The 24,042-nt window shown below is 47.3% G+C and overlaps 1 protein-coding gene across 2 annotated transcripts in view; it reads right to left on the bottom strand.

Moving 5' to 3' along the window:
- The window catches only part of TRAP1 (TNF receptor associated protein 1), a 52,226-nt gene that overhangs the window by 19,598 nt on the left and 8,586 nt on the right, over positions 1–24,042 (bottom strand). For both annotated transcript variants that reach the window (XM_036090702.2, XM_078074896.1), the window contains exons 2-4: positions 3,408–3,572; positions 2,389–2,471; positions 1,115–1,255 (exon numbers count right to left, since the gene is read on the bottom strand). In XM_036090702.2, coding sequence (XP_035946595.1) covers positions 1,115–1,255; positions 2,389–2,471; positions 3,408–3,572 — 389 coding nt within the window. The remainder of the gene's footprint in view (positions 1–1,114; positions 1,256–2,388; positions 2,472–3,407; positions 3,573–24,042) is intronic.

The following is a 24,042-nucleotide window of genomic DNA, read 5'->3' as shown; positions in this document are numbered from 1 at the left end:
TTCACCCAGGAGCTTTATTCCGAACACCCCAAACTGGAAACAAGCCGAAGCGCATCCCGTGGCGAGTGGCCGCCGAGCGCTCTGCACGCGTGCAGCGGAACACTTCTCCGGGAGGAAACGGAACAGGCTACACCTACACGCTGCGCCGGGGATGAATCTCACAGCATTCTGCTGATGGCAAGAAGTCAGACCAAACTCTGGTTCTATGGAATTCTAGAAAATATAAACCCGAAGGGGCAGAGAGCATGTGAGTGGTTGACAAGCTGGGAAGGCAGTGGGGACCTGGGGGGAGGAAATCATGATGGCATCGCGGTCACCAGAATGTGTGCACTTGAACCTGTGGAATTTTACTGTGTATAAATCTTACCTCAGTAAAGCTTCTTAAAACAACAGCAAAAAAGGCGCACACACGCAGACCAGAGGAACGAGCAACGGCCTAAGAGCCCCCCCACCAGCACCATCCCCTTGGTGGAGGCAGGAAGCCCAGGACCCCACAGCACGTCCTTCCACCTTGCAGGCGCCGCCCCCCCCCAGTTCCAGCCATCACCCCAGGACCCTGAAGCAGCTGTCTCAGCAACACGGTATCCCTCAACCACTGCTGATGAGCCCCCCACTTCTGCCTTTCTTTCTGACCTTAATAGTTTCAAGAGGTTACAACAGCCCTAAGTATTGCTTCCTCTAAAGCAAGACCATTAATCCAAACACTGGGCTGTGATTAACAATAGTACCGCAGGATATTTAATGACACGGGGAAATATGCATAATGAGAGGAAAAGTACAGTTAAAAATGTAAAGAGAGAACACTAAAAATAACACATAGTTTAACAACATTTAGATATGTAAATAAATGCACAGACACCAAAAACCTACACTAACACGGTAACAGTCATCAGCCTCAAATGAAGCCTTAAACTTGCTTCTTTTCTGTGTGTGTTTTCCAAATTTTCTATACTGAACAAGCGTTACTTTTACAGTAAATTAAAACAAGAGTCAACAATGAAGACGGACGGCGCGTCACTTGGAGCCCGGAGATGGAATGAAAAGGCGGGTCCAGCTCCCCTGCCCCAGGCGTGAGGAGGGCGGCGCCAGCGGCAGGACCCTCAGAAGGGGGTACCTGGATGGTGATGGTGCCTTTCTCGGCGTCCGTCTGTAAGTGGATCTCCATTTCCGGCAGCGTTTGGCCTTCAGACAGCAGCTTGTGACGCAGCTTTTCCAAGGCGTCACTGGCGTTGGAGACCAGCTCCCGTATAAACACCTACGGGAGCAGAAAGAAGATGCCAGTGCCGCAGGCCGTCCCGGTCGGCAGCACCTGCAGTGTGTGTCCAAAGTTGGGGGAGAACTACCAGAGAATAGTCGGTGTTTTAACCATAAAGACCTCCCACTTTTCTCAGAGACAGTTTCTCCAGGGCAGCTCCCAAAATGACTCAAGGCCCAGGGCTTCTCCCTCCCTGACACAGCTTTAAGGAGTGAACTCTAACCATGCTGCTCTGTCCTGAAAATCAAGCAGGTGCCAATCTGTTATGTCAGCTCAAACTTGAAGAGCCCCGTGCCACCACTTCCTGCCCAACTCTTGACCAAGGATGTCAAAATACCCCCTGACACCTGTTTCTTCTACGCCTTAAAGACTCTGGCTTCCTTTAGTGAAGGCCTACCACACTCAGAGTACCTGGGTCTGAGAAGCACCTCTGCCTCAAAGAGACCTTCCTCCTGCAGGTGAGGGAGGAAGCACGGTGATGTGAACCCAAGAGCACAGAAGCTGGAGATCACAGGGATACTTGAATATGGCGTGCAGCAGCACAAGCCTGGAAAGTATTTCCTAAAAAGTCCCTTTTAACTTTGGAATTTTGTGCTTTACTCTTCCCCAAAATTCCCCTCTGCATTCTAGCAATAACGAACATGGACACAACGGACCATTTGTTCTCGACTTCTCCCACAGCCTGTCGCTCCTCACTGCCTTTCAGCCCCTACTCTCTCCACATGGGGCTGGGGGGCCTTCCTCCCATAGCCCCGCCGTCCATCTAGTGGTCACCTGGTGACCACCCGCCAGGTGACACAGTAACACAGGGCCTCAGAGCATACTGCCTCCGCCAAAGAAATGAGCCCCAGGGCCCCCACGCCAGTATCTGGGGGTGGGGAGGCTTCTAAACTATCAGCAAAAATAACTCCCGGAGTCAATCTAGCACGAAGAGTCATCTGGGCCTATCTGTCCAGGAAATCCAAATAGATTTTAGTAAAAATACTCTTGCTGGTAACTAAGATCCAGACCTGTCCAAATTTAATGCATTTTCACAGTTATTACACTACCTGGCATTTCCCTAGAGTAGCATAAAAATCGTTTTTTCAAAAAGAAACGCCACTAGCACTGGGAGTGATAAACAGATACCGCACCTCTTTTTCTGAGTACAAGGAACGGGCAACAATGTCCAGAAGCTTCTTTGTCTCAGCCTGGAACTCGTGTTTGGAAATGGAACCTGGTAATGAATCAGACACAAGCAATAAAGTTCAGTTTTTATTTTTATGGTATAATATGCTATGTAACATTCAAAAGAATGTTTCAGGTAATGAATTTTAAACATTTTTCAAAAGACTGAACAAAAGGGGCGCCTGGCTGGCTGAGTCAGTGGAGCATGCAACTCTTGATCTTGGGTTGTGAGTTCAATCCCTCGCTGGGTGTAGAGTTTACATAAAAATAAAATCTTAAAAAAAAAAAAGGAGTGAAAAAGAAACTACGTCACTGGGGCTCTCAGGGAGGAGGTGTCAGAGAGGACAAGCCAGGGGCCCCCTCTCTCCACAGGAAGGGGCAAAAGGAGCCTCCCCTGCTTCCCACCACTGAGACCCGTCACCTCGAGGCCACTACCTCGAGGGCCAGTCGGGGCCGGCACTTCCCAAGGACGTGAGGATCGGACTGGCTCTAACAACCAGACCCTAGATTCTACTCTTCAAAACCATGGTTTCCAAATTAATTATTTAGAAAACAAATGAACAAGAAAATCTCACTTCTTAACCCAAACATCAGAGACTGTGTTATCATCTCATGTGAAAGCCAGAAATGGACCCACATGAGGACTGGCTGCGGAGACTGCTTTTCTAGACTTCTGAGGTGACAGGACAGCTTGAACGTGCAGGCCTGCGTCGGCACGGCCAATGCTGGGTTTACATCCTGCTTCCATGATTATTAGCAGATGGGCCATGAATCACCACTCCGAGTGGCCGGCCGCGAGCTCACGGGTGACCACCAGAGGGGGCAAGACACACCAGGCCGGCAGTCAGCAGCTCCTGGCCAAGCAGGAAACGGAGGATGCTTTGTTTGGGGGAACCCTCCCTCCAACTGAAGCAAGTGGGCGGCTTCTATCAATCACTGCTTCTGCCTCAAGAACCTCCCCTCGCAGGCCGGCTGCGCACAGTACCCCGCACGGTCTCGGTGCTGCTGATGATGGAGTGCAGGGGCTCCTCTGCCCGGTCCTCCGCAGCCTGCGAGCTGAAGAGCCGTCCAGCGTGGAAGCTCGACGCCAGGCTTGGCCTGGGGCTCCTGGACTGGGCCGGGGTCCGCCAAGGACGCAGAAAGGGTTTTCCTGGAAAGACAAACATGCAGAAAGAACAAACATTTAGTAAGACATCAGAAACACGTCTGGTGGGTCCTGCAAACGCTAATGTGGAGATCTCTAAGGCAGGCCATTGCTCAAAATCCCCAAGGTCACCCAGGGGAAATCGAAGTGACCGAATGCTGAGCAGCCGGTGGGTATCTCAGACGAGATCGGGCGCACTTGGGGTGGCAGGGCCAGACACGCGGCGGGCACTTCACCGTACGGTTTGGTAACATATCCTCACACATATCAAATTCCAAGAAAGAATCCTAACTCAGGGGCAGAGGAGCGGGAGGTGGGCAGAGGCCTTCGTCATCACTCCCACGTGTGGCCCGGGAGGGATCCTGCACAAACCCACCAAACTCAAACATGCCTCGGCGCTCATGGCCCCCCCGAACCCGAAGTAACACACACCAGCCCCTTCCTTATCCTGTGACAACCATGAAAAAGGGGAAAAAAATATACCCCTAAGAGGGATCCAAATTTTTATATTAATGTTCCAAAACAGTCTCACCATGTTCTAAACTGGTGTCCAAAACTGTCAGGTTTTTTTTAAAAGAGTTTTTTTTTTTTTTAAGATTTTATTTGAGAGAGAGAGAGAAAGAGCAAGAGAGGGTATAAGCTGAGGGAGGGGCAGAGGGAGACGGAGAGGCAGATTCCCCACTGAGCGGGGAGCCCGATGCAGGGCTCAATCCCAGGACCCCTGGGATCATGACCCGAGCTGAAGGCAGACATCCAACCGACTGAGCCACCCAGGCACCCCCCAAACTGTCAGTTTTTTAAAAATTAGTGTATTTAAAAACTGAAAACCAGCAAATCATCTCCCCTAATCAGGAAGGGGACTCACACTGTCTCACGTTAGTTTTCTGACTTCTTGCTCAGCACAGCAGACTGAGGAACGACTGTGAGGGAAGAAGGCAAACCCCTTTACCCAACACTGCGGTCTGCAGCCTGGCGTGCTGGACAGCCACCGCAAGGACACCTCCAGCCCGGCCAGCAGGACGGAACCCAGACTTAGCAGCAGCCCCTCAAGACAGCATTGCTCACTGGCGTTGGTTTAGTAGGTGCTTAATGCCCAAGGCTTTCAAGGAGACAGGTCAGACACTGCAAGACATCCTGTGTCCAAGTCTAGCCCCCATGAGCTGCACCCACCTGCTGTGTACGACACACGCAGGTCAGAAAGGAATGACTCACAATGTCCAGAAAAGACCTGGAGGTTTCAAAACAACGTATCAACTTCCACGTTCCTACAAGATGTAAAAACTGGCCTTTTTTTTTTTAAGCTTATTCCTGGATTTACAAAAAACATGACTTTGCCTTTACCTCTATGCACAACACCTTAAAAACATCTAAATAGGGGCACCTGGGTGGCTCAGTCAGTTAAGCATCTGCCTTCAGCTCAGGTCATGATCTCAGGGTCCTGGGATCGAGCCCCACATCGGGCGCCCTGCTCAGTGGGGGGGGTCTGCTTCTCTCTCTGCCCCTCACCCTGCTCGTGCGTGCTTGCTCTCTCAAATAAGTGAATAAAATCTTAAAAAAAAAAACAAACCTAAATATTCAATTTCCAAACAGTCTAAATATTTAATTATCTGGGCCTAACTACGTTGTTCACTTTATCCACAAAGCTTAAAAATTAAAATAAAAACTTAAATAAGGGCACCTGGGTGGCTCAGTCAGTTAAACGTCTGCCTTCAGCTCAGGACATGATCCTGCAGTCCCAGGATGGAGTCCGGCATCGGGATTCCTGCTCAACGGGGAGTCTGCTTCTCCCTCTGACCTCCCCCTCTCTCGGGCTTTCTCTTTCTCAAATAAAATCTTAAAAATTTTTTTAGATAAAAAAAGAACACATCTCAGATTATTCCATGTCAGGAGACAGAGCTCCTCATTCTTTTTAACAAACAAGTACTATTCCACTGTAATGGGTAAGTATTTAGCACTCGATGGATGTTTAAACTGTTTCTAGTCTTGTACTGTTAAAAAATAATGCTCTGTAGTGCCAAAGAATTATCTACCACGTTACCCTCCTTCATGGATGAAAGGAGACAATGCAGAAAGATATGCACGTTTCACTGCTCTGTGCACAAGAAACAGGCAGGATGAACCAGAAACTTGTGAGATCATTTCATAGGCCTGCTGGAACGAAGCAGCACACGCTGGGCGGCTAACAGCAGCAGAAACCCATCCCCTCATAGTTCTGGAGGCCAGAAGTCCAAAATCAAGGTGTCAGCAGGGCTGGTTCCCCCCAGAGGTTCTGAGGAGGTCTGTCCACACCTCTGCCGTCTTGGGGTGCTGTCAGCAGTCCTGGCGTTCCTTGACTCACAGCTGCCTGGCTCCGAGCTCTATTTTCACTCCCCGTGTGTGTCTCCCGTGTCCCAATTTCCCTGTCAGACACACCAGTGACACTGGATTTGGGGCTCCCTCTAATTCAGTACACCCTCATCTTTATTTGCATCTGCAAAGACCCTATTTCCAGATAAGGTCACATTCACAGGTACCCGGGGTTAGCACCTGGACGTTATCTTTTGGGGGCACACAATTCAAACCATAAGAAACTGAACACCTAGAAGAGGTGTGTGCTGTTTCCTAGGCTTGCTGTGGCCAAGCACCACAGACTGGGCAGCTGAAACCACAGGAATTTTCCATCTCAAGTTCTGGAGGCTAGAAGTCCAAAATCAGTGTTGGCAGGGGTGGTTCCTTCTGAGACTGCAAGGAAAGATCTGTCCCGGGCCCCTCTCCTCGATTCCATAGCCTCAGGTGTCCCTTGGCTTGTACATGGTGTCCTCCCTCTTGCACGTGAGACTCTGTGTCCAAATTCCACCGTTTTATAAAGACACGGTCATGCTGGACCAGGGCTCACCCCAACAGCCTCATCTTAACTTGATCAGCTGCAAAGACCCTATTTCCAAATAAGGGCACAATGACAGGTCATGGAGGTCAGGATTTCAACATCTTTTTGGGAGGCAACAACTCAACCCATAATGGGTATGTGGGAACACAAGAGAAAGAGTGGGGGGGGGTTGGGGAGAGGGGAGCAGAGCTGAGGGGAATATGACATTTCTGAGTATGCCCTTTTGTATATACGACTCTCAGAACCACAGTTCTTTCTCGCACAACCGAATAACTAGGAGCGCCTGTGGGGGGGTGCGGGGAGCGTTCAATGAGACAGAAACCGTAACAGATGCACATAGCTATATTATGAACAACATAAGCACCCTAAAAGACAAGAACTAACCTAGGTGACTTCAGAAATTGGTACTGTGGTTGTCAAGTCAGCCTCAGAGAGCACCGCATATAATTACTGCAGCAGAATCGTTAGCACTTCTGAAACTGCTTTCGGCAGCTACCCGGATCAGGGAAGTAAGTAGCTTGTGGGTCCCGAGTCAGGAGGAAGCAGTTACCGAAGGGGAAGGGGGAGGCCCGGCAGCACCCGGGGGGTGCTGCGCTGGAAATGGATGTGAGATTCTCCCTGATTCACAGACCGGGTGCTGGAACAAATACGGACTGGGGGGGGGGGGGGAGCAGAGGCCACGTCACACCAGCAGCAACGAGCACACCCGCACAGGGAGGACAACTGTCCCAGAACGGGCCACTCCGGTCACCCTCCCCACACCCAGACCTTGGTGTGTAAATGCTGTTTCGAGGGCTGCTGGAGAACACAAACATGGTGCCAGCGAGGGAGGAAGGGCCCCAAGGATGGGGTCTCCAAGAGTGCACAGGCTCCAACTGGAAGGCACCCCCAAAGGCAAAATCTAGGACCGTCTGAGCAACAAAAGGATGATGGTAATGGACTGTAAGATTACAGCCGGCGAATAAAATAAGCATCCGTTAGTCCACACTGAGCTGACTTATAAATAAATGGGGGACAAAAGACCTCTCCCTCACAGAAGAATTACAATTAATGGTGCAAACAGTCACCATCGGGCAAGTACAGCTGCTGCTGTGACAGGGAGAAACTGTGGATGTTGTTTAAACGTCCTTGAGAACATTCGCACAATCTCACAGTATCCCCCACAGGACACACATTGATTTCAAAGAGAAAAACAGTTGTTTGCCGTGAAGTGCCAGATACCTCCTAACCAAATGACCATAGTCACTGTCACCAGGAGTGAGACAGGTCAACACCCTGCAATCCTGGTGGAGTGGGAGGGGATGGCCTCCCTTCCCTGCTTTTCTTGCTAAAGATGCATCTCAACCTAATCATAAAAACACCATCAGACAAACCCAAATCTAGGGATATCCTATGAGATAACGGGCAGTACTCTTCCAAAGTGTCACGATCCTGAAGGACACACACAGACCGAGGAACCATCAGAGCCGGAAAGGACCTGCGGTGTAGGGCCCTGGACAGAGAAGGACATCGGTGGGGAAACTGACTCAATTTGAGTAAGACGGGCCCATGAATCAGCACCACTGCTACTCGTTTCTAATCCTCGTACCATGGTGACGTAAGATGTTAACACCAGGAGAAACTAAGGCAAGGGGACCCTGTGCACTACGGCTGGAACAGCTCTGCAAGGTACAGAACACTCCAGAGTAAAAAGTTTCAAAATAAAAAACATTCTCATCCATGTGTCATTTCATTCCTGCACGGACACATGTCGGAGTACACATCTAGAAGTGGGCTCACCAGTCCCAGGTTATGTCCAGGCTACAATACGGTCAATGCTGCCAAGTCACCCTCCAGGGACCATCGGCTCACATTCCGGCAGCAGCATGGGGGTGTGTCACCTCACACTCCCGCCAGGACGGCTTTAGGGAAACTTTGGACCTCTGCCTATAGGTCGGGTAAAAAAAAATTTTTTCTAAGATTTTATTTATTTCTTTGTTAGAGAGAGCACAAGCAAGGGGAAGGGCAGGCAGAGGGAGAAGCAGGCTCCCAGCTGAACAGGGAGCCCGATGCGGGGCTCGATCCCAGGACCCCGGGATCATGACCTGAGCCAAAGGCAGACGCTTAACGTCTGAGCCACCCAGGCGTCCCAGTCGGGTAAAATTTTTACTGTTTTCATTTACATTTCTCTTGCTACGAGCAAGACCTGAGCACCTACCCATATTTTAAATATTTTCTATCTCCTGTTTTTCATGATGAACTTCTGATATCCTCTGACCATTTTTCTACTATATTTTTCTTACTGACTTGCAGAGCACTTCATAGTTTAACGAAATTAGTCTTCATTTTTGTTTTTCAGTAGGCTGTATCTAGTATTACAATGATGACGACCCCAGGCACCAGCACACACCCCCTCCCCAATACAGAAAAGCAGCCTTGCAATGGGCTCAGCTGGCTGCCTCAGTCTCCCCACCACCAACCTCCTCCCCGCATCCTCATCTTGCTGGCCGTTCTGGCGCCTGCACATGATGCAGGTGAGGTCCAGGCTCCATGTCAGCACGTCCAGGAGCATCTGGTCCTTCCAGACGCCCTCCATGAGCTCCTCTGGGGAGGTTCCCATCGCCACTGACATCAATCTTGGAGAACACCGTATCGGTGACTCCTCCGCACTCACAGTCAAGGTGCTGCAGGGGTTAGTGGCCCGGATGGTGGATGTGGATGATGGTGAGCACCTCGTTGTGGCAGGTGCATCGGTTGCCCTTCTAGAGCCTCTAGTACCAGTACAGCTTCTGTTCCACCTTCCAGATGAGGAGGCGGCCAAGTGCAGCCACAGACTCCGTCAAGCTGACACGGCCACCAGAGGCAAGGTGCACGGCCTTCCAAAATTAGTCCTATTGGTAAAGGCCTTCCTCACTCCAAGACTCAACGCCGCTTTCCCATGTCTCATTTTCCCTATTCCTGTTGTTTTTCCCACTGAATACGATCTTTTTGGAATGACCTGTTATTCATGATGGCAGAAACAGAGAAGTCTTCCTCGTTAGGAAAAAGGAACAAATAACCAATCCATATCTCCAACCAGGGCTTTCAGACTTTCCATTTAATTCCAAGACTAAAGTAATCAACAGCACTACTGAGAGCAAATTTGACTGAGTTATACTTCCCACAAGGACTGTATGAACAAACCAACAGCGCAGTCAATCCGCCCGCTATCTACACAGTATCTGTCTTCACGCCTCCTCTGCACCCTGAAGGAGAAACCACAAGCCTCAGTGCCAGGCAGCAATGTCTGCGTGTTACTGCGTGTGGTGGTTTGGGGTCGCACAAAATGGGAACAACAGTTTGAATCCGACACCCCACACACCCCTGCCAGTGCTCATGCTGTTTCCTCAGGCTGCAAGCACGTCCCTCTCTCTAGCCAAACTGTTTCAGAGTCCAGTGTGAGGTGCTCCCATCCCCAGCACCTCGTAACCACCTCTCCCTACTATGAATTCACGGCACTTACTTCCTACACTGCTCGTTTCGAACTGCAGCTCTAAGCCAGCTAGTGGTGGTTCTATTTTTTTTTTTTTTTTTTTTTAAGTAGGCTCCATGCCCAGTGTGGAGCCCAGCGCGGGGCTTGACCCCACAACCCTGAGATCCATACCTGAGCTGAGATCAAGAGTCGGACACGTAACCGACTGAGCCCCCCAGACGCCCCTCTACTACTGACTTTGCTCACAGAGAACACGTCACCACCCCAGGGCAGAAACAAGTCTATGTTTCTTAGTATCAAACTCAAGGAAGGCAAGAGGGCCCAAACTTCTCCCTACTCCATGGCCTCTAGTGCAGAAGCAGCTCTCCTTACAAACATTAAACTTTTATCACCACAAACATCACCATGCTCAGACACAGGACATTCGGTGAGCCAAAAGACAGTGGCAGTGGTCCTGCAGGGCCATTTCTCACGAAGAAGCAAGAATTAAAAACGTAACTGCCTACAGGGGCAGCCAAGTAAGGCAAAGGAGTCAAAACACACTGGATACTTTTTTTTGTTTTAATCACTCATCTCCCCTCTACATCTGCCATTGTTCTTAATATGGTTTTTTGTTTGTTTGTTTTTAAAGATTTTATTTATTTATTCATGAGAGACAGAGAGAGGCAGAGGGAGAAGCAGACTCCCCACCGAGCAGGGAGCCTGATGTGGAACTCGATCCCAGGACCCCGGGATCATGACCTGAGCCGAAGGCAGACACTAACCAACTGAGCCACCCAGGCGCCCTATCGGTTTTCTCTTTTTTTTTTTTAAGATTTTATTTTTAGAGAGAGAGAGAGAGTGCATGTGCGCAAGCAGGGGACTGGCAGAAGGAGAAGAGGGAGAGAAACAGATTCCATGCTGAGGGGGGAGCCCACATGGGGCTTGGATCTCACAACCCTGAGATCATGAGTTGGACGCTTAACTCACTGAGCCACCCAAGCGCCCGTTCTTACTATGGTTTTGCTTCTTATAATGACATTTTTTTTTTTTTTTTAAGATTATTTGACAGAGAGAGAGAGAGTGCACAAGCATGGGGAGGGGCCGAGAGAGGGAGAATCAGGCTCCCCAATTAACAGGAGCCCGATGCAGGGCTCGATCCCAGAGCCCTAGGATCATGACCTGAGCCAAAGGCAGACGCTTAACCAACTGAGACCCTCAGGCACCCCTTATGATGACATCTTAAGTACAGTACTTTAGATACAGACACACTTAGTATTTTAAACCATGAGAAATATGCAGACTCTTTTCTTGGAATTATATATCCCAAATGGACAGTCTCCCTTTTTACCATGTGTGGAATAGAGAACAATTTACCTTTCTGTCTTTACTACAGAGTGCCACTTCCTGTAGAGCAGGCCGAGTTACAGCCTCCAACCAAACCTCCTGTGGATAACAACCATGAACTTAGGAACCACAACAAAAGGACTACCTGAAAGGCTCTGGAGAAATCAGCAAAAGCAGGCAGGTTCTGGATAAGAGCCGACACTTGGAAGAAGGGAAGAGCCCAGAATGGGGGCAGGTTCTACAAAGGGTGGCTGGCTGATGCACACACAATGTATAATTTTTCTGGCCGGAAGAACCAGAGGAGAGATTAGGGTAACCATAAAAGGTAAAACGTGGCGGGGGGGGGTCCCAGAAAGGAGAGAGTAAGAGAAAGGGAGCCCCCAGGTCGGGGAATAAATTCCTCTAAGTCTCTGGCTGACCCCCTGAACCATGCATGTGTGGGGCAAACTGCAAACAGCCCATTAAGAATAAAAGAATCGAACGGTTCTGCTTGCAGCTGGGCTCCAACTAGTTTAATAGCCCACTTTAAAACAAGAACTACTCTTCAGAGGAATATAACAGAATCTAGAGACTCCACAAGGTAATATCCACAATGTCCAGGATGCAATAACAAGTTACTACACACAGAGAAACAGGAAAACGTGACCCTGCTCAAGAGAAGAGTCAATCAATGGAGACTGGTGCCAAGAAGATCCAGATGTTGGAATCAGAGGGTTTTAAAACAGTCATTATAATACTGTATGATCTACAGTAAAATATGCTCAAAATTAAAGGTGGAAAATTTCAGAGATACCAATTGTAAGAGAAGAACCAAGTGAAAATTCTAAGTATAAAAAATACAGTATCTGAAATTTAAAAATTAATTAGAAGGCTTAACAACCAAGTGGAGACACCAGAGAAGAGTTTGTGAACTTGAAAATAGAATGACAGGAATTATTCAGTGTGAAACAGAGAGAAAAAAAGATTAAAATAAAACAGGGTCTCAGGTATAGACAGAAGAAAAAGATTTAACTACATGTAACTGGAGTTCCAAAAGGAGAGGAGAAAAGAGAATAGGATAGGACAGAAAAAAATATTTGAGGTAATGATTGAAAATTTCCCCCAAAGTTTATCAAAGACATCAATTTACAGATTCAAAAGCTCAGTGAACCACTAGCAGGATAATTTCAAAGAAAAGCCCCCAGGCACATCATAGTCAACTGCTGAAAACCAAATAAAAAGAAAATCTTGGAAGGAGCCAGAGAAAAACAACACATTACATGGGAGAACAATAATGTGAATGACAGCTAACTTTCCAGAAGACAACGGTACATCTTTGAAGTCTTAAACAGCAGACCAGCAGGAAAGGAAATGCTACAGTTCTGCAGGCTGAATGGAAATGATATCAGATGGAAACCTGGATCTTCAAGAAAGAAGGCAGAGCATCAGAAACGGCAACCCAAAGAAATATAAAAGTATCTTTCTCTTAATTTCTTTAAAATATATACAATAGAGCACCTGGGTAGCTCAGTCTGCCTTTGGTTAAGCGTCTGCCTTTGGCTTAGATCATGATCCAGGGTCATCGGATCAAGCCCTACGTGGGGCTCCCTGCTCAGCAGGGAGCCTGCTTCTCCCTCTCCCTCTACCCCTCCCCAGTGCTCGTGCTCTCAAATAAATAAAATCTTAAAAAAATAAAACAAAATATATACAATAACTTAAGCAAAAGTTAAAACATTGTCTTATGGGGTTTATAACAGATGTACATGCCATGCATATGACAACTCTCACATAAAGGATGGAGTACATGGGGCGCCTGGGTGGCTCAGTCGTTAAGCGTCTGCCTTTGGCTCAGGTCATGATCCCAGGGTCCTGGTATCGAGTCCCACATCGGGCTCCCTGCTCCGCAGGAAGCCTGCTTCTCCCTCTCCCACTCCCCCTGCTTGTGTTCCTGCTCTGTGTGTCTGTCAAATGGGTGGATAGAATCTTTAAAGAAAAAAAAAAAAAAGGGATGGAGTACAGAGAAGAAATGCACTTTAATATAGCTGCAAGTTTTTTTCATTTTCTACAAAGTATTGCAATACCAATTCTAAACAGACTATGAAAAGGATGAACATTGCATTCACCAGACAAACCACTAAAAAAAAGACACAAGGAGGTATAGCTAAAGCATTAGATGAATTAAAATGGAATTCTAAAAATATTTGCCGATCCAAAAGGAGGCAAAAAAGGAAGGAGAAAAAATGAGAGGAGACAATAAAACAATAGAGATAAATCCAACTATACCAATAAATGCATTTTATATTAATGGACTAAACGCTCCAATTATAAGGCAAAGTTTGTCAGAAATGATAAAGCAAGACCTGATGATACGCTGTCTACAAAACAATCACTTCAAATATAAAAACACAGGGGCGCCTGGGTGGCTCAGTCAGTTAAGCATCTGACTTTTTTTTTTTTTTTTTTTTGACAGAGAGAGACACAGTGAGAGCAGGAACACAAGCAGGGGGAGTGGAAGAGGGAGAAGCAGGCTTCTCGCGGAGCAGGGAGCCCGATGTGGGGCTCAATCCCGGGACCCTGGGACCATGACCTCAGCTGAAGGCAGACCACTTAACCGACTGAGCCACCCAGGCGCCCCGCCCCGTAAGCATCCAACTCTTGATATCTGCTTGGGTCATGGTCTCAGGGTCACGGGATCAAGCCCTGCTTTCGCTCGGCATGAAATCGGCTTGGAATATTCTCTCTACCTCTCCCTCTGCTCCTACCACCCCCCACCCCCTACCCCCCCGCCGCCTGCATGCTCTCTTTCTCAAATAAATAAAATCTTAAATAAAAAACACAAATATAAAAACTAAATACACTGAAAAGGAATGGATGGAACATGAGATACCGTGCACAAAGTAAGCCTAGCGAGGCTGGAGGCCATATTAGTATCAGACAAAACAGACTTCAAAACAAGTATTACTTGAGAAAAAGAGGGATATTTCAGAATAAAAGATACAATTCATCAGGAAAGCTTAATCACAATTGGGTGTCTAATAACAGAGCTTCAAAATAAGACATTAAAACTAAAAGAATTAGGGGAACCTGGGTGGCTCAGTCAGTTAAGCGTCTGACTCTTGATTTCGGCTCAGGTCATGATCTCAGGGCAGTGGGATCAGCTAGTGTCGGGCTCCGTGCCCAGCGGGGAGTCTGCTTGAGCTTCTCTCTCTCCATCTCTCCCCCCACTTTTGGCTGCTCTCTCTCTCTTGCTCTCTAAAATAAATATAAAAATCTTAAAAAAAAAAAAACCAAAAAACTAAAAGATTTAAAAGAAAGTCAGAGCTGTCTCAACGACTGATAAAACGAGACCAAAAGAAAAAATAAATCAAGACAAAGATCGTCTGAACTACAGTATGAAATACTTTGACTTACTCATCAAATACTACACCCAAGTGTAAAATATAGTTCTTTTTGAAAAGCATATTTTTTCAAATACACATGGTATATTCACTAGGAAACATAATAAAGTTGGTCACAAGTCTTAATAAACTTAGAAGGGCTGAAATCATACCAAGTAAGCTCTCTGAATATTACAGAATTAAGTCAGAATCTGTAATAACAAAATATCTAGGAAAACCCCAAGTATCTGGGAATTAAACATATACTAAATGATCCATAGGTCAAAGAAGAAATCAAAAGGAGATTACTGAGCAATAATAAAAACACAGTATGTTAGAAGCTGTGGGGTCACCCACAGAAGCACGTAGCAGGAAACTTACAGCTTCAAATGCTTGGGTTAGAAAAGAAGTCTAAAATCAATGACCTACGGTTTCACCCTAGAAAAAAGTACAAAGTCAACCCAAATAAAATAGAAGGGAGGAAATAACAAAGAGCACAAATCAATGAAACAGAAAATAAACACTGAGGAAAATTAACAAAGCCACAGCTGATTCTTAAAAAAGATCAACAGGAGTGATGGGTAAACCCCTAAACTGATCAAGAAACCAGAGAACACCAATCATTAACATCAGGAATGAAGCTGGGGTTATCATTACAAATCTACAGACATTAAAAGGATAATAAGGAAACATTCTGAACAAATTCATGGCAAGAAATTTAACAACTTAGGTGAAATGGATAAATTAACTTGAAAAAAATTAAATTTATCCAGGGTAACAAAAGATGAAACAGAAATTCTAAACTGCTGAGGCACCTGGGTGGCTCAGTCATTAAGTGTCTGCCTTCGGCTCAGGTCATGATCCCGGGGTCCTGGGATCGAGTCCCACATCGGGCTCCCTGCTCGGCGGGAAGCCTGCTTCTCCCTCTCCCACTCCCTCTGCTTATGTTCCCCCTCTCGCTGTGTAACTTTCTGTCAAATAAATAAACAAAATCTTAAAAAAAAAAAAAAAAAAAAGAAAAGAAATTCTAAACTGCTCTAATAAAGAAATTGAATTGGTTTTCAAAAGTATCTCCACAGGGGCGCCTGGGTGGCTCAGTTGTTAAGCGTCTGCCTTCGGCTCAGGTCATGATCCCAGGGTCCTGGGATCGAGCCCCACATCGGGCTCCCTGCTCAGCAGGGAGCCTGCTTCTCCCTATCCCTCCGCTGCTCCCCCTGCTTGTGCTCTCTTTCTCTGTCAAATAAATAAATAAAATCTTTTAAAAAAATATATTTCCACAAATGAAATTCTACGCCCAGAATTTTTACCGGTGAAATCTATCAAACATATGAAGAGGCAATAAGACCAATCTTCACAAACTATTTCAGAAAACAGAAAGAGTGAATATTTCCTGACAAGTTTTATGATGACACCATAACCCTAATTATCAAAGTCTGCCAGAGACATTACATGCACAGAATAAGTAAGAGACCAATATCCCTTATGAACACAGACATGGAGGTCCGTAATAAAAAATTAGCCAATCAAATCCTGCAATAGGTAAAAATGATACTACATAATGACCAAGCACGTTCATCCCAGGGATGCAAGGCTGTTTAGCACTAGACTGTCAATCAAGTAATTTACTATATGAACAAATAAGAGCAGAAGAAATGGCACCAACGGGCTGTGGATGAAGAGCAACTGAGCGTGTGGTACTATAGCTAACTGGAGAGGGCAGGTCCATCTGCAGGAGGCAGCAGCTGCCACCGTATCCCAAGAGACTGCTGCCATCCACATTGTGGAATGTAAACCAAAATTCCCAGAACTTTTCAGTTTTCAAAAGAAATAAGCAATTCAAATGTTTATGTGAAATCTGACTTCAAATATTTGCAACTACTTTTTAAAAAAATATTTGGGCCAAGGGGCACCTGGGTGGCTCAGTCGGTGAAGCATCTGCCTTCCTCTCTGGTCATGATCCCAGGGTCCTGGGATCGAGCCTGGTGTTGGGCTCTCTGCTTCTCCCTCTGCCTCTCCCCGTCTTTCCCCCTCGAGCTCCAGTGCATGTGCTCACCCCACCCCTCTCTCTCAAATAAATACTTTTTTTTTTTTTTTTTTTTAAGATTTTATTTATTTGACAGAGAGAGAGGGAACACAAGCAGGGGGAGAGGGAGAAGCAGGCCTCCGGCCGAGCAGGGAGCCCGATGCGGGGCTTGATCCCAGGACCCCGGGATCATGACCTGAGCCGAAGGCAGACGCTTAACGACTGAGCCACCCAAGCGCCCCTCAAGTAAATAAATAATCTAAAAACAAAAACAGACAGCAGGATCAAAGTGAAGCAGCGAGCCACACCTGGGAGAACACGTTTCCAAGAATCATTACTGACTAACAAAGGATAAAGTGATAGAAGATTAGTGCCCATAAAGAGTATATACAAGGGGCGCCCGGGTGGCTCAGTTGGTTAAACAACTGCCTTTGGCTTGGGTCATGATCCCGGAATCGAGTCCTGCAGCGGGGAGTCCGGTTCTCCCTCTGAGAAAAAAAAGAGTATATACAAAAATACATGATAAGAAAAGTCAACCAATCCAGAAGAAAACACTGGGGCAAAAGACATGAATAGGATTCCACAGAAATGGAAACAAATGACCAATAAACCATGGAAAGAAGATGTTCAGCTTCATTAGCAATTCATCAAAATGCAACTCATATCACAACTGAAACACCACTTTGTAACCATCAAATTCACAAACATTTAGAACGTCTGAAAATCCCGAGTGTCGGTGAGGACACAGCACAGGGCAACTCTCTCACACAGAGCTGGTGGAACGTACACCAGGACCCGCGCTGGAAAACGGTCACAATCACACAGTAACCAGGCACGTCCTAAACCCAGCAAGTCCACTCGGGTCGCACCCCCGAGACATGCGCGTGTCCGACGGGCAGGACGCCTGTGCGACCGAGCGCGCTGCCTCCACACTACACACAAGGCCCACGCGTGCACCTGGGTGGAGAAGGAACGAGTGTCCCAGGACAGTGACCGGATACGGCTTACGGACAGTCCCGCACCACTGAGCTGGACAGTCAGTTCATGTACTTCCTGATGTGTATCTTGTAATCAAACACACACAGTCACAAGATACCATTCAACACTCTCCAGACTTGCAAAGTTTATAAGTCAGTCTGAAAACACCCAGGACTGGAGGGGACTGTGGGGCGAAGGGGGCTTTCGTACATCACTGATGGACCATACAGTGACACGGCTCTTTCTGGGAAGTAACTGTGCGTTACTTAGTAAGCCGGAGCACAAAGGATCCAGCAACACCGTTTAAGTACACGTCAGCAATTCTACACCAAGAAATGAAGGTGTAGTAACACAATGGAATTAACAGCAGCAACTAATGAACTACACCACTGGCACGGATAAAGCTAAGAAAACAAAACGCTGACCCAGGAAAGGCCCGGGAGAACGTACACAGTATGATTTTAATACACTGTGTGCGTGCATATACAAAATTAGGTACATATATATCCATATACTCAGAAATATAAAGAAAAGCAAAGGAATAAAAACCCAAAAATTCAGGTCAGCAGTTACCTCTAGGAGAGAGAGAAGGGCATGCATCAGGGAGGAGCACACAGGCCTTCAAGGGACTGGTAAGTTCTATTCCTCTAACTGGGTAATGGGTATTCATTTGATGCTTCTTTTTAAACTGCACATACGTACTCTATGCATTCCTTTTTAGACGGAATGTATAAAGGGGGAAGGGAAGGGGATGAGAGGAAAGAAAGCCCCCACCTCCCTGGGTCACCGAACTTGCCTACCGAGAAGCACACACAGCCTCCTGGAACCCAGCCGCACCTCAACTGAGGAGCTTCCCGTAGCGTCACCTGCGGGACCTAACATGGCCAGAGGCTGGATCTCCCTGAAGCCCACCAGGAAAGGGAAGCTGGAGGCCAGCCTTCAGGGATGGAAAGAATGGAAGATAACATTTAGAACGTCTGAAAATCCCGAGTGGCGGTGAGGACACAGCACAGGGCAACTCTCCCACACAGAGCTGGTGGAACGTACATCAGGACAGGAAAGAAGGGCATCAGGCAGGGCCCGGCAGCCCCAGCAGCTCAATCAACACTCCCCGCTCCGAGGCCCCGACGTGGGCACCGTGCCCCAGTTCCAACCACGCTTAACCTTCACCGGCTCAGATAAAGGGAGAGGTGCCCACACACCTGTGTTACTTCAGGGGCAACTTCCAGACAGTACTTCCGGTGGCCCCGTGAGGGAGCCTCGCAGGGCAGCAAGAGATGGCCTGACCCAGCGAAAGGTGATTTGGCCACAGTGGTCAAGTTTACGAATGCATATACCCTCTCACATCCGGCAATTCTGTGTGGGGACTTCGCTCCCTGGATACGTCTGAACCTGTATATAGACAGAGCTAAAGGGCCACACACTGTAACACTGTACGGAACAGCAAATCCTGGAAGCCACCTATATGTCCTGTGCGGAGCTGGTGCCTGCCTCCCAAGCAACTCCTGGACTCCTACCACTACTACGAGGCTGTCAAAAAAAAGAAAGGAGGGTAACAGTGGTGCTGTCACAGCAAGCTCTCCAGGGTCTGCTCAGTGACTAAAACAGAGAGGCAGGGGCTCATCTGTACTTACTGCATTCCCATGAACACAGGCAGGATGTACGAGCACCTCCTCACCGAGACAACCTAGGAGGGCGAGGGCACGGAGCAGAAGGGGACCAAGCTGAGAGCGAGACTTCTCAATGCCTATCTTTTCAATCAAATATTTACTTAATTAAAATTAACAATAAACTTTTTTTTAATTAATTTGAAAGAGAGCGAGAGAGCGAGCGCGTGCGTGCGCACGAGAGCACAAGCAGGGAGACCCGAGCTGAAGGCACACGCTTAAAGACTGAGGCACCCAGGCGCCCCAAGCCAAGCGTATCTTTGCAAGGACACCAAGAACCTGGTTAAGGGGGTTGCAACCAGGAGGGTAACTGGTGTCTGAGGGTGGCAGTGACAGAGATGTGCTTTTCAGTGCGCACACCTTTGTGCCTTACGAGTTCTGTGCTATGTATATCTATAACCTATTCACAAAATAGCCTATCTATAAAAATTATCTAATTACAAAACACATTAAAAAAATTTACTAGGGACATAAAACACATTTACAAAAGGATCAGAAAAGCTTGGGGAAATGTCCCTTGACAGGAAGAGTAAATACTTGAAGACATCAATTCTCTGGGCAGCTGACTGGCTCAGGTGGTGGAGTGCATGACTTGTGATCTCAGCGTTGTGAGTTTGAGCCTCACATTGGGCATAAAAGTTACTTAAAATAAACAAACAAATACATACAGACATCAATTCTCTAAATTAGCCTATATTTTTAACATGAGCCCAATGAAAACTCAAACAGAAATTTTTTTTTTTTTTTAAAGATTTTATTTATTTATTTGAGAGAGAGAATGAGAGAGAAAGAGCATGAGAGGGGGAGGGCCAGAGGGAGAAGTAGACTCCCCGCTGAGCAGGGAACCCGATGTGGGACTCGATCCCGGGACTCCAGGATCATGACCTGAGCCGAAGGCAGTCGCTTAACCAACTGAGCCACCCAGGCGCCCCTCAAACAGAAATTTTTAAGTGATTCAACCGAATTCCAAAATTCGTATGGACAACTAAATTTTTGCATGAATGGCCAAGATTTTTGAAAACCACGAGGAAAGACTATTAACTGTGTTAAAGCACATTAATTTAAAGCCACCATATTAAAATTAATTTCCTCTCTCACTTATTAAATAAAAAATTCCAGATGGGCTATAAAAGTGAAAATAAAAGCTAAAAGTACTGGAAGAAAACATAAGAGGTATTTTAAGAACAGCTTTAGGGAGATAAAATTCACCCCAAGTGTACAATTCAGTGGGCATGAGCACATTCACAGAGCTGTGCATCCATCACTACCATCTAATCCCAGAACATTCATCACCCCAGAAAGAAATCACGTGCTCATTAGCAACAACTCCCCACTCCCCCAGCTCCTAGCAGTCACTTTCTGTCCCTATAGATTTGCCAGTTTGGGACATTTCACACAAATGGAATCATACTATACATGGTCCTCTGTGTCTGGCCTTTTTCAGTTAATATAATGGTTTTCAAGGTTCATCCACGTTGTAACACGTATCACACTTCACTCCTTTTTTATAGCTGAATAATATTCTTTTTAAAAACATTTAAGTAATCTTTACCTCCAATGTGGGGCTCAAACTCACGACCTCAAAATCAAGAGCTGCATGCTCTTCTGACTGAGCCAGCCAGACGCCACACGGTAATAATCCGTTATACGGTCAGACCACATTTTGTTTATCCATTCATCAGTTAACGGGCAATTGGGGTGTTTCTGCCTTCTGGCTGTGCCGTGAACACTGTTGTACAAGCTTCTGTGAGGACGTATGTTTTAGGGTCCCCTGGGTATACACTTAGCAGTGGAAGTGCTGGGCTGAATGGTAACTGTGTTTAACCACTGGAGGAACTGCAGACTGTTTTCCAAAGTGATGCACCACTTTACGTCCCCGCCAGCAGGGAGCAAGGGCTCGGACTTCTCCACACCCTCACCAGTGCTGCCATGTTCCTGATGAGGGGGCAGAAGGCGAGCTGAGGGCAAAGCACAAGCTGACACCCCGCAAACTGTCCCCCCCTTACCCCCGCCAAGGTGGGATATATGTGACATTCTTCAGGCCCTCCTGGATGCCCTGGAACAAAGGAAAGGGAAAAACAAGGGGTTACCTGATAGAGATCACACTCATGCAGGACAGGAATCTCCATCAGTTTGCAACTGTCTTAACGATTTACAAGGAAAAGAGCAATCTCCAGGGGCGCCTGGGTGGCTCAGTCCTTAAGCATCTGCCTTCAGCTCAGGTCATGATCCCAAGCTCCCTACTCAGCGGGAAGCCTGTTTCTCCCTCTCCCTCTGCCCCTCCCCCTGCTTGAGCTCTCTCCCTCTGTCAAATAAATAAATAAAATCTTTAAAAAACAAAACAAAAACCCCTCTTACATAAAATCAGTCACTCCTCAAGACCACAATGCAGCTCTTTCTGCCCACGGGTCCTGTCCACGTGCTTTAATAAAACCACCATTTTGCACCAAAGACGTCTCAAGAATCCTTTCTTGGCCACTGGCTCCGGACCTCAACACTCCAAAGTACATCGTTATCACCTATGGTTCTTATTCCAGCCACCAGCGTGGGTATGAAGTCACACCACACTGTGGTTTTGATTTGCCTTTCCTACCAATAATGATCATCTTGACATCTTTTTCTCTAATGATTTAAGGGGAAATGTTTTCTAAACAAAATACATAACCCACAAACCATAAATTTATGGAGCACAAAATAATTAAAATAAACAGAATAAATCATAAAAGTTCTCATCACATGGGGGCCAGCTGGCCCAGTCAATAGAGCATGCAACTCTTGTGAGTCTGAGCCCCACACTGGGTGTAGAGATTACTTAAAAATACATAAATATTTTAAAAATTAAAATAAAAATAAATAAAATTTAATTTAAAAAATACATACATGGGGGCGCCTGGATGGCGCAGTCGGTAGAGTGTGCGACTCTTGACCTCAGGGTGTGAGTTCCTGCCCCACACTGGGGATAAAGCTTACTTAAAAAAATATATAGGGCGCCTGGGTGGCTCAGTTGGTTAAGCGACTGCCTTCAGCTCAGGTCATGATCCTGGAGTCCCGGGATCGAGTCCCACATCGGGCTCCCTGCTCGGCAGGGAGTCTGCTTCTCCCTCTCCCACTCCCCCCTCTTATGCTCTCTCTCTCTCTCACATAAAAAAAAAAAAAAAAATATATATATATATATAGATAGATAGATCGATCGATCGATATATATAGGGGCACCTGGGTGGCTCAGTCGTTAAGCGTCTGCCTTCGGCTCAAGTCATGATCCCAGGGCCCTGGGATCGAGCCCCACATCGGGCTCCCTGCTCCGCAGGAGGTCTGCTTCTCCCTCTCCCACTCCCCCTGCTTGTGTTCCCTCTCTCGCTCTCTGTCAAAAAATAAACAAAATCTTGGGGCACCTGGGTGGCTCAGTCGTTAAGCGTCTGCCTTCGGCTTGGGTCATGATCCCAGGGTCCTGGGATAGAGCCCCGCATCGGGCTCCCTGCTCCACGGGAAGCCTGCTTCTCCCTCTCCCACTCCCCCTGCTCGTGTTCCCTCTCTCGCTGTCTCTGTCAAATAAATAAAATCTTTAAAAAAATAAAATAAAATCTTAAAAATGTATTTTTTCAAAAATACATATATATAAACATACGCACACATATAAGGACAACTAAAAATAACCGTATTACCAAAAAAAAAAAAATTAAAGTCGGCAGGCAAACAGCAGAAGGCCAGCTTCCTTAACACAGAAGGTCACTTATAGGTCTGTAACAAAAAGGCCAAGAGCTTAACAGAAAAACGGCAATTCCCAAAAAGAGAAACATCAGTGGCTCTGAATCAGGAGGAGATGCTTGACCACACAGGACTAAAGAAATGCATGTGAAAACAAGGCAGCATTTTCACTGTCAGACTGACAACTAACACTAGGCTCGCGCTGGTGAAGGTGTGAGACTCGGCTGGCGGTGTGGCCTGGGATTTAAGCAAACGTGGGAAGAGGAAAGGGCTGAGTGAGGGGCGCCCACACAGGGGACAGCACAGCTCAAGCAGGGACAGGAAACAGACCCTGAGACGCACTGCAGGAAGGGTGGGGGAGGCCTGACCACATGGCTGGTGCAGCGCAGCTTCTCCTGCCTAAGGGACCTGGGTGCGCACCCCCATGTCACCGCAGGGGCTTTCTCTGGCACCGCTGCGCACTAAGGGCGGAAGGAGATTTTTTTCACCGTACCACCCGGTTTTGGAAGACAGCCCTACTTTCTCAGTAACAAAAACTTGGAAAGATTTTCCTCAGAAAACTTCTGTAACATTAGCCTTAACTCTGAACTCAAGGCCCAGTCTTACCCATCAGCCAAATCTCAATCTGAGACTCCCACTAAGATGGAAGAGGCACACCTCTGACCTGACTGCTCTCAGAAGCGCCCCCGGCACTGGCCCAGGGCTCCCAGCTATCCCCGCAGTATGCCAGACCACTCCTGCCTCAGGACCCTGGCACGGGCTGCTGCCTCGGCTTGAGCCGCCCTTCCCCAGCCACCTCCCCACTCTTCCAGGCCGTGCTTAAGGCTACCTTCCACAGGAGGCCTTCCCTGACCACTCTTTCTATCAGGATCCCCTTCCTGCTCTGATTTCTTCATAGGGCTTAGCACCTACCATTCACACTCCATTTATTTATCTGCACTCCAGCACCACGGAGGGCCAGGGCTCTTGTCTGTGCTGTCCCCGGGGCAGCAGTACCGGGCACGAAGGAGGCCGCTCAGATGGTTAATGAACTGCTAGCGCTACACCACGAGGGAGATGCTCTGGTGGGCCAACCAGGACAGTCCCACATCGGTCTTTCCCACG

Source organism: Halichoerus grypus, chromosome 6 (genome assembly GCF_964656455.1).
Source record: "Halichoerus grypus chromosome 6, mHalGry1.hap1.1, whole genome shotgun sequence".
In the NCBI taxonomy this organism is placed as follows: domain Eukaryota; kingdom Metazoa; phylum Chordata; class Mammalia; order Carnivora; family Phocidae; genus Halichoerus; species Halichoerus grypus.
Note: the sequence above shows the minus strand (reverse complement) of the source record. Positions and strands in the feature narration are given on the sequence as shown.